The sequence below is a fragment of the Otolemur garnettii genome, unplaced genomic scaffold (genome assembly GCF_000181295.1).
Source record: "Otolemur garnettii isolate 467f Iridium unplaced genomic scaffold, OtoGar3 scaffold00065, whole genome shotgun sequence".
Taxonomy (NCBI): domain Eukaryota; kingdom Metazoa; phylum Chordata; class Mammalia; order Primates; family Galagidae; genus Otolemur; species Otolemur garnettii.
The window spans coordinates 6236144-6247476 of NW_003852460.1; the positions used below are offsets into that span (position 1 = coordinate 6236144).

An 11333-nucleotide genomic window follows, 5' to 3' on the forward strand; every position below is an offset into this window, starting at 1 on the left:
CCCTGAGGACAAGTTTTAACACTTTGGGGATTAAAGACCCCCAGTTCCTCACATCTTTGCCATTCTGTTGGGACGTGCAGACTTTTCAAAATCCTTCATTTCTTGGAATTTCCCATTGCCCAACTTTTATATTTTACAGAGATGGTGGAAAGAATCATACAGTATAAACACACACACAGTCATCCAAAACCTAAACAAAGGGAAGAGCACTCGAGTGGCAGGCAAAAGAGCCCTCACATCCGTGTAAGCTACAATTATCACTTAGGAAGCCTCCAAACACATCGCTTAGGGACTCTCCAAACACGTCCCCCTACCGCACGTGGCTGCCCAGAGTGAGGACACAAGATGCTTGTTATTCATAGACAGGAGACTTCCCCCTTGATGTCTAGGAGCTCCCCGGTTGGGAGGACATTTCTGAAGGATCTCAGTAACACTTTGCCAATTGGAGAACTTTACTAAAGTCTCACTAGAATGGAAAAGCAAGTACCCAATATACTCAATACTAATATGAAGGCAATAGACAACTCCCATACAAGAGAAAAACTCAATTCAATTCCAGACGCGGAGAGAGGAGGCAGGTGGGGATTGAGGGGTAGAGGAAAGGGGATTGGTGAGCTCCCCCCAACTGGCACAATGTCGGGGTACGTGGCACACGTCCTGGGTGTGGGACACAACTGCAACAGGGACTCCACAAACAAATGCAGACATTGTAACCCAGTCATCTACACCCTCTGAAATTAAAAAAAAAAAAACAACTAAACTTTGCCATTTTGTAAAACACACGGACGGAATTGGGTGGACGTAAACAAAAGTGATTTGTAAAAGGAAAAAAAAAATTCTTCACCTGAGTAATGTCAATACTGGTGACAGTGTGCTAAGCGATTGTGTAAAAGGATTTAAAAGATGATTCGTGCTTGTAATGGTTTCTTTCCTCATTTCAACAACTTGGTGCAGCAATTTGCTTAAAATGTCTGTCCTTGGTCCAGTAGAAAATGATTCTCTTTGCCCCAGGGCGTGCTTGCCCAAGTGCTGGGTCCTCTGCACGGAGACCCCTGGAAGGTAACCGGCTTTGATGGGTTCTTACTGATTGGAGGAGGGACTTGGGTGGATAGGAGCATCCACAGGGGGTGGTGTCCATGGACTGAAATGTTTCAAGGCTTTTTCTATGACACTAGTAAACTTTGCTCCTGTGCCACCCTGTCATGGCAAGCTGCCCCCAGGAGCCCAGGGGAGAGTGACAAATGTGGCCCTGTTTCCCTCACGGCTTACTCACTCTCAGTCACGTTCCCATCGATATTTCCACTTTTTCTCTCACTGCTAAGATACTGAGAAAGGGGGGGGGGCTGTGTAGGATAAATATTTAGGAATGAGACAATCAGAGCTTGAGTCTCTGACGTGAAGCCTTGGCTGTCTCACTGTCAGATTTTCATTTTTCTTATCTAGAGCAGAAACACAGCAGTCCTGTCCTGGCTGCATTGTTATGAAGGTCGAATAGACATTTGAGGGCGAAATGATGTTGTCAACTCCAGAACATTATGAAACGCAATGGTAAACATCTATCCGTGCAGCTCAGTCACCAGACGGGCTTCTGAGGTCGGCTCCACCCCACTAATTCAGGACTGGGGTCCGGTTATAAGCCAAGCCTGAGCACTGCTCTGCCTCACCAGCAAGCCCACCTGGACGCTTTCTCAGGGGAGCAGCCAAGGATCTTAGAGCTGAGACTCAACATGATTAGCAGGAACCAAGAAGAACCGTACACACGCCTCTAAGCGTGATGGCCTGCACACGCTCCTAACCTGTCGTGGACAGCACAGGATTTGAGCTTTGAGGCCGTCTGTTCCCCCACTCACAGGATCCCAGAGCCAGGATGGGCTGAGAGACTGATGCTGCACAGGGCCCGTCAGGACACCGCCCCCAACACCCCAAGTATGCTGAGGCAGGGCTCTGCATGTTTACTCATGTTGTTTCAGGCTGGAATAGATCAGTTTTTGAGGTTTGCTCAAGTATCATCTCCCCTGTGAGACTGTCCCTAAAAGGGTGAGCCCCTCCTCTGTGCTCTCATACAAAATACGCTCTTAGTTCTCACTTTTGGACTGAAGACATCTGTTTTACAAGCACCTCTTAGCCCCAACTACACTCAAAGGTCCTCATGGGCAGGGGGTTTTATTGTCTCAACTTTGAAACTGCAGCAATCCATTGAAATGACCTGAAATACATGGAAATGCTTAAATCAGTGATTTAAAACAAAATGAGGAAAACGCCCAGCACTTACTCTGTGGTCTACCCTAAAACGAGCCATAAGCCAGGTGAGATGGCTCACACCTGCAATCCTAGAACTCTGACAAGCTGAGGCAGGTTGATTACTTGAGCTCTGGAATTCAAGACCAGCCTGAGCAAAATCGACACCCTGTCTCTACCAAAAAATGGGAAAACTCACCAGGCATTGTGGTGGGGACCTATAGTCCCAGCAACTTAGGAGGCTGAGGCAGGAGGATCACTTGAGCCCAGGAGTTTGAGGCTGCTGTGAGCTATGACACCATAGCACTCTACACAAGGTGACAGAGTGAGACTCTGTCTCAAAAGATAAAAAATAAAATGAAATGAGCCACAAACACGGCTTTCTTAATCGTTTCTGGGTAATCTTTATTTATTGGCTATCGGGGATCACTCCTTTCATCCACCTCTCTCTACCATCAGGGAAAATGTCTCCCCTTTGAAACCATGTGTGAAACTTTGGTAGAAAGAATTTCAGGTTGTGGAGGGTATAGCTCCCAAGGAAAGAGCTCCTGGGTTTCCTCCAGTGTCAGTGGCCACCTGAACTATTTGGTCATCTCTGCCTCCTTCCAAGGCCTGCCGGGGAGGGCTGTGGCTAAAAGATGTCTTCTCTCCTCACCAACTATCTGTGCACCACACAACTATTTCAGGCTTACTTAGGGAGTAAATAGTTTCACATTTCACTGAACTCTGAGTAGGGATGTGCGTAGATCCTGGGTCCAAGAATTGAACTCTTTCTACTGAAATGATCAGGAGATAGAAACCAAATTCAAAAATAACAGAAAATGTTCTGAATCTAAGTGTTTCCTTATTTAAAATGGGTTTTCTCAGTCTGTGTACACTTCCAGGATCTGTTTTTGAAGGACAGTAGAAGTTTGAGGCTGAGTTCTGTTCCCACATCTTCTATCTACTGGCCATAGGTGCCTGAACAATTCATTTCTCTAAGCATCAAGTTGCCCGATCTGGAAACACAAATGTGTTGAATGGGATCAGGTGTCTCTGAAGGGTAAGGTGACCAGATTTTAACATTGGTAAAGTGGGACACTATTGATGGGGGGTGGGGAGCAGGGCAGACAACAATGCAAACTTTGATAAACAGTTCTCGATAATCACTTCTCAACAATTATTTGTTATTATTACAGTTTAACATTATAAAATTAACAAAAATAATATAAAACTCATATCCTGGAGAAATAGCCACATGGCAGCTGAAAACCGTATATTCCCTTCCTGTTCTCCTGGCTGTTTGTGCAGTCTTTCCAAAAATCGGAACTTTTTAAAACTTTTTTCGGAACTTTTTTGGACTGAAGACGTCTGTTTTACAAGCACCTCTTAACTCCAACTACACTCAAAGGTCCTCATGGGCAGGGGGTTTTATTGTCTCAACTTTGAAACTGTAGCAATCCATTGAAATAAGCTGAAATACATGGAAATGCTTAAATCAGTGATATAAAACAAAATGAGGAAAACGCCCAGCACTTACTCTGTGGTCTACCCTAAAACGAGCCATAAGCCAGGTGAGATGGCTCACAGAAGCTGAGGTAGGTTGATTACTTGAGCTCTGGAATTCAAGACCAGCCTGAGCAAAATCAATACCCTGTCTCTACCAAGAAATGGGAAAACTCACCAGGCATTGTGGTGGGGACCTGTAGTCCCAGCAACTTGGGAGGGGGATGTGGGACAAATTGCTCAAAATCGGGACTGTCTGGCCAAAAGCGGGACGTCTGGTCACCCTACTGAAGGCAGACGTCTTAGATTGTGCTTACTACAAACAGAGGTTGGAATGGGGTGTCATGACAAGTGATATGTTGGGGGTAGGAGGGGGCTCTCAGCGGAAGGGAAGTGGGGCACACAGGAGAGGGCAAGGGGGTCCCAAGAAGGGATGTGATCTCAGCTAAAGACCTGGGTGGGCTTGAACATGCAATGCAGAGCTGGTTCCAGCAGGGGGCTGAGCTCCTATATCCCCTTAGTAGAGAGCCAGTCACCAGGACTTGCCCACATCAACACAGCATGATACATCACCTTGCTGGCAAGACGGCGCCCATGGGCCCAAAGGTCAGCCCCTGAAAGGGAGCAGCTGTAAGCTATTAGCAGCTGATGCGGTAGCCGCAGGGGGAGGGTAGGTGAGAGGCAGGAGGTCACCAACCACACCTCCTGGAGAAGGCACTGGTCTGTGACAGGTCTATGGCCTATTTTCAAATATTTCAGAAAAGCCAGAAGAAATGATACATTGTCCTAAGATGACGGTACAAGGGTAACTAAAATGTCATGAGTATTAGTTTGATCCATCAAGTCTGGTCACGTGGATGGACCTCCTGCAGATCCGAGGCTTGAAAGAGTTATGGCTATCTTTGATTAATGTGGAGGAGAAACTAGGTCATACTTAATACATGCCATATGTTGACAGACAAGATGCTTTTAAAATACAAAGCCCAGAGTAAGTTACACAGAGATGTTGGAAGGTGGCAGACAAGGGACCCCTAACATTCTGTGAGCTGAGGCCAGTGTACAGAAAGCTGTGATCCACTCACTGACACAGGCAGTGCAATGGGGGCACTTTCAGAGTCTTCTGGTCCATTTCATAAATAAAACGCCTTTAGACAATATGCATATGCCTTCCCGATTGCTGTTCCAAGACCCACCCTCAAAATAGTGTGACAGTCAAATTTCTGGAAAGCAGTGACAAGTTATGCAGAGAAACTTCTTGGTCTCCGACTTAATACAAGCAGCACTCACTAACACTTGCATACGTTTTCCTGTCTCAATCCTAACATTGTATATGCATTCACTAAAACATACAGGTAGACTACAACATGAAATCTGTGCATTCATTTCAGTTAACTATACTCATCACCGAATTTATGATTAAATTTTTAAAAGTGGGGACACTTTTAGCTGTTTAAAAAATGTTTTTAAAGTGGGGACACTTGCACCAACAATATTAGCTTCTAAATTTAAGCATACAAACACACACACGCAAATACAATACCCTATATATGCAGATATATACACACATATGTAAATACTATATGCAAATACAATACCCTATATATGCAGATATATACACATATATATTTAATATGCCACATGAAGAAATGAAAAGTTAATACAGTTTCTACTGTAATTTTAAATTGTTCTATTATCATCACAATAAGATAGGCTTTCAAATCATGTTTGAGGAGAAACTCTCAAGTTAACTTAATTATGATAACTCTTAAGTTATCATAATTGTACTAGCTAGGATCTTCAACTTTACTAGGAGTGGTGGTAATGAGTACACTTATCTCATAACTGATTTGTAGATCATGCTTTTGTTTCCTCATAAAATTGATATATTTGTCTTAATGTTATCTTCAATGATTAAGTTTTGCCTATAGTTGATGTTCTATAAATATTTATGGAATAAAGGAGCTTGAAATAAAAAAAAAAAAAATCTCTGTATTTAAAAAAAAAAACCTAAACTTTGAAATGAAGAGTGTAGTATTTCCTTTAGGTCAAATGCAGTGACACAGATCAGGAAATGGGAAAACCAAATTTCATCACAGCCTTTCCTTCCTGGTGACGCAATGCGCTGGGCCATCCAGGCAAATAACTTAAAAACTCAGTACACGTTAAACCCACTTATCACCAGGGTTGGGTAACGTCACCCAAAATCACTCCTCTGAGGTCTGTGAGCCTGGGGTTGATTTGTAACAGCCTGGGTTTTGATGCGCTAATTGTTTGTTTATTTTTCCTTGGAGGAGGGAGGCTGGTCCTCCAAGTTAGAATGAGCTAATTGCCAGCTTCTTTCTCCTTTTTGCCAAAACAAACAGCTTCCAATTACTGCTATGGAAAAGCCTCCTTTCTAATCAGCTACCTAAGAGAGCCTATCAGGGGTACTTTACCGGGTGAATAATGTCCCATTAAGCAGAAATCTCTTAACACTAACAAAATTCTAGAGCCCTAGGGGGAAAGCCCATGACTGTTATTTATCTTCCATCAGGAGTCCACTTTCTCCCCAGCTCCCCCAAATCTGGCAAAGAAACACACACACACACACACACACACACACACACACACGCCCCCCTCTCTTACACATGACTTTTTCCTCAAACCCTATTCTCTTGAGCCCACTTTGAGGACACACAGGCAGAGAAAGAGCAGGTCCCAGGCCTGCTCTGCCCAGACGTGTCATGACCAAGTCCGGTCTCTGCCCGCTGCTGGACTCTGGCCTGATGTGGGCAGGCACCGCCCCTTCCTGTGGCTCTCTGGTCCCATTTGCAGTTGATGGGATCCCATGTGTATGGCAACCTTCTGGTGGGTGTGCCAAAGCCTCAGCCCTGCCCAGTCTTGGACTCTCACTGGCCACCCACCAAACATGCCCTGCTGGTACAAGACGCCACCATGCCAGGGCTCTACGTGGTGTACCGGCCCCACTGGACCTTGTCTGCACCTGGCCCCAGCCCCCGCAAGGGGCAACCCAGGCTTTGAGGTGTGCCTAGCAGGCACGGAGCCAGGGGACCTAACAGGCACCTGTGGCCTTGTCACCAAGAGCAGCAGATGAGCCTGGTCTCTTTTTAGGTGAATCTCCTTTAACTGGAGAGCGACTTCATGTGTTACACGTGTGGGGACATTCACAGCGAATCCTCCAGCTCTCCTCCTCCCTGCTCCTGCTCTTGGGACAAGGCCCCAGGCACCTTCGAGGTCCCCTTGTGGAGTGCCCACCAGACACATCCTAAAGCCTGGGGGATCCTTCTCCTCCTCCTTCCAGCATTCCCAAGTCTGCTTTGCTGATCCCTTCTGGCCATCTTGAGGCTCCTTCCAGGGACAATGCTCTCATATTTGCACATAAAACTGGCACTGAGCAACAGGGAAATGAAGAGTAATCTAACATTCTAGTGATCTAACGTTTACATTTTCCTTTGAGAACAAAAAGAGAAGCACATTTAAAATACCACATCAAGTCAAAAGAAGCCACAGAAGAGAGGAAAAAGTTGCCTATCTTAGTTCCTTCAACAAACACTCTTTTGTGCACTATTTGAATAAGAGGCTTCACACTATTATTTCACACCAGGCCTGAAAATTAGGTAGTCAGTGCTGAAGTAAATAAACCAACTGCCCAGTAACATCCTAAGAATAGAATCCAAAATCAGGCAGCCCGCCTGACTGGGAAGGCAGCCCCACTGCTGGGGAGCTGTGTGCAGAGCTGACCTTCCTGGGACCTTTTTCTATCAGGTGTTACTAGAAAATAAAATGGTACCTGCCACCTGTGGTCCTGATTGAGATAGTACTTGTAAAACTCCTAGAAGACCAGCCAGCACTCACCAATCCCCGGGGCAGTGTGAGGGCCTTTATTACCACCACCTGTGTTATGTCCTGGTCTCCCCACCTCCTTGCAGGGCAGGCACTTATCTGCCACTCAGCATATGAGGGGCTGACCTTCAAGAGGGTGGTAGGATCTGTCCGAGCTATCCACCCACAACCCACCTCCCAGGTGCAGTACCATGACTCAGACCCCTTCATCCCGCTGGCTAATAGGAAAAAAAGGATAGCCTTCCCAACCGGCTCATTTGGCAGGATTTTAGCCACACCCAAACGTAAATTACACCCATGAACTTGAAATGACCGTGTGCCAAACACCCTGCACAAATCATCACATACCAATACTGGGGTGGGCGTGCACTGTCTCTTCACATGACTGAAGGGCAGCACTCAACAGATGATGGGTCCAGGACTCACTTCCATTCAGTCTGACATTCTAAGCTCTTTCAGGTCAGGGGCACTATCTGGTATCCCTCAGCCCCATGCCCAACCCCTGCAATCAGTAATGAGTCCCTTGTGTTTGGGGCTATGGCTGGCAGCCACCATGTGCAAGTGGAGTAGAATCAGCCCACAGATCCGGAGCCACCAGGTGCCTGCATCTACCTGCAGTCTTTCTGCCTAGTGGCTGCAGGGCGGGGCAGTGTAAGAGAGTGGGGGGACTCTGGCTGCAGAGGATGGATGCCAGCCCTCCAGTGAGGGCTCTGAGGCTCTGCCTACACCATGAGTGCAAGGGGGAGGTTCTCCTGAGCCCAGGCCAAGCAGCCTGCATGGTACTTTGACACACCTTTGCTGGCACCCAGGCTGCAGGTGAGGCCAGCCTTAAAAAGAAGCCTTAGGCTGTGCAAGGGAGGTGGGAACAGGCCCCAGCCCAGAAGCAGCCTTCTGCCTGCACTCACCTGCCGGCCTCCCAGGCAGGGTAACCCTGACAAGGGGCTCTTCTTAGGATTTCCCCTCGACCAGCCTTCACATATAAATAAACAAACACCGCACAGCACATAGTGTCACAAGTTGGCTACAAACCAATTCCTCCACCATCCTATTTTTTTTTTTAAAGCAGGAGGTGGGGGGACAGGGATGCTTGGAGTTTTACAGAGTATGAATCTGTCTGTTCAAATCTTAATCCCTGCAATTTAGATAACTGGGATAGGCATTATCAGGTTAGGGGAAGCCTGGCAGAATGGCTCTGCAACTGATTACAAACACAGCACTTATCAAGTCCTAACTGAGTAATTTGCCGCTGATTTCACCCCCAGCTAATTAAAACGTAATCAGGATTGTCTGGCAATGTTCACTCGGTGGGCAGTTTGCCTCAGAAGAGAATTCACGCCAAAGAGACCACAGAAAGCTTTTCATGGGGGTTGGCTCCATCCAAACTGCTTCTTTAGCCACTGAAAGTGTAAATAAATTACAACAACTGACAATTCAATAAAAAGCGGGGAAAGGGGAAAAGATGTTACTCTTCCTCTGGGAAAGGGCCTGCGCGGTTCCGTTTTTTCTGTCAGTAAAATGTCTTCTCAGGAGAGTGGCTGGGAGCTGACCGGGTGGGCTGTTAGGAAACCAGGTGCCTGGGAACTGGTCCACTCCTGGCTCTATCTAGATTTCCCAGTAATTTCCCTGCAAGAAGTGAGCACTGGTCTTTCCTTCCCTGAAGACCCAGGAGCACCCCAGAGAGGGTCCCTTTCCTGGAAACCCACAGAGAATCTAATCTGCAGCTGAGGGCCACGTGTGACCTTCTGAGTGCACACTCTTGACCAAACTCAATTTTTACAGAACAGATTCTTTTAATAGAGAAATTGGATTCGGAGTGGGGCTGCACTTGGGAGTCAGGGGGGCCACACGGCGTCTTGCTTCTCTGCCTTAGACAAACCAAACACACAGTGCGCACAGGCCAGCTGCACTGGCCGGCTCGGTCTCCGCAGGTCCAGCCTTGAGCTCTTTTCCTGCTCCTCGCGCGTTAGCTCGCCGGCTGGCCAGAACATCCCTAGGGCTGCGGGGAATCAGCCCAAACTCCACCGTCACTCACATCGCCTGCGCGGACCGCTCAATGCCCTGGACCCCTCGGGAGTCCGGTGGACTCGTCTGGTAGGAGGGGCGCGGGGTTCGTTCCGGAGCAGAGTGCTCGGCTTCCAGCCCCAGCCCGGCCAGGTGGCCCTGCAGCCCGGCGCCCCCTCTCCACCTCCGCAGTTTTCCCTGGGGTGAGAATCTGGGAGCAGAACAGGTGGGCAACTAAGGATAGGAGCGAGAAGGAGAGGGCGGGTAAGCTGGCAGAGGACAGAGATCGGTGCGTGAAGGATGGTCTCGGAGCTCGCGCGCTCCGCTAGGCTGCAGAAGGCAGCGGCTGCACCTGGCACCGGGGTCTCAGCGCAAGTCCCGCGGGCCCCGCGCCACAGTGCAGGGTCCTGGCAATGCCCAGGGGCCAGGCGTGAGGCTCCTGGAGCCTCCTGCCCGCGCTCACCCTCCTCCGCCCTCTAGCTGCGAGAACTCACTGGGTTGGGGAAGACCTGGGACCCGTCTCGGCTGAATCCAGCACCCCCTGCCTTTCTTTCCTTAGCCTCTGCAATCGTCACGGATCTTCGGGACTCCGAATGGAGGCGCGCACACACAACCCCCCAACACACGTTCACACAAATGCTGGAACACCGCATTTCGGCCCAGTGCCTGGCTAGCGCGAAGGTGGCGCTCCGGGGCAGCCGAGGGTATAAGCCACAGCTCAGACGAGACAAAGTGCCGGCACCTGCGGGAATCCGGTACGTCGCGCGGCTACCCGGGCGCAGCTGGGCGCGCCTTCCCGACTAGCTCCCAGCGCCGGCGGCTGCGAGGGTCCCGGAGCGCCCGGGAGTTTGCGGGACTCGCCCGGGGTAGGGGGGGTGGCGCGCTCCAGTCCTGGGAAACGCACGAATCCACAGCCCCACCCTCGTCTCCCACAAAACTGCTCTCCCTTCCCAAAGATATCGCCTTTGGCTTTCCACAGGGAAGGAGGGAGCTGGGGGCAGAGGTTTGCGGGCTCCTGGCCGTTCCGCCAGCGGGGGCGGCTGCGAAGGCGGGTCGGAGCGCCTGGCTGTAAGATCCACGCGGAGGGAAAGCCGCGGTCAGCCCGCGGAGCCGGGCGAGAAGTTGGGCCACCGCGGCCGGGGGAGGACTGGGCGCGCGGGCACCCCGCGTACCTGAAAGTGCTGGAAGAAGGCGGAGATGCGCGTGATCTGCAGGCTCAGGCACCTGGAGGCGCAGCGGGCGCGCTGGACGCTCCCGGTGGACAGCGACTCGTCCAGCCGCCGCGCGGCAGCCGCGCCGGGGCCCGCGGCCAAGCAGCCCCCGGAGGCCGCCAGCCAGAGGCAGAGGGTCAGGACCGCGCCGGGCGCCCGGGGCACCATGGCTGCAGGTCTCGGGCACCGGCGCCGGGCGCTGGCCGAGGCTCCCAGCTCCGCGCCGGGGCTGCACTGCTGAGGACGGCGCGGCCGCCGCAACTCCGCGGGAAAGTTCAATCATTCAACTCCGGCCGCAGCCCGCCTGGCCCGGCCGACCTCCCTCCTAGTGTTCCCCGGAGGGGGTGGGGTGAGGGTGACAGGAGGCCGCGCCATTGGCTGGGAGCAGCGTGAGTGACAGGGGGGCCGGGCGCAGGGCCAGTGGGCAGGTCTGCGCGGCCGCGCTCCGGGGAGGGCGACGCCGAGCGATTCCCCAGGCAGCGCTGGTGTCCGGCGGGCGGGACCCCCAGGCGTGCGGGACCCCCAGGCGTGCGGCCCCACGATCCGTACCTCCCC

The 11333-nt window shown here is 50.6% G+C and overlaps 1 protein-coding gene across 1 annotated transcript in view; it reads right to left on the reverse strand.

The window, feature by feature from the left end:
- Positions 1-11049, reverse strand: part of ANOS1 (anosmin 1) — a 150702-nt gene extending 139653 nt beyond the window's left edge. The window contains exon 1 of the mRNA XM_003793042.2: positions 10740-11049. Coding sequence (XP_003793090.1) covers positions 10740-10946 — 207 coding nt within the window. The 5' untranslated portion in view covers positions 10947-11049. The remainder of the gene's footprint in view (positions 1-10739) is intronic.
- Positions 11050-11333: the final 284 nt, after the last annotated feature.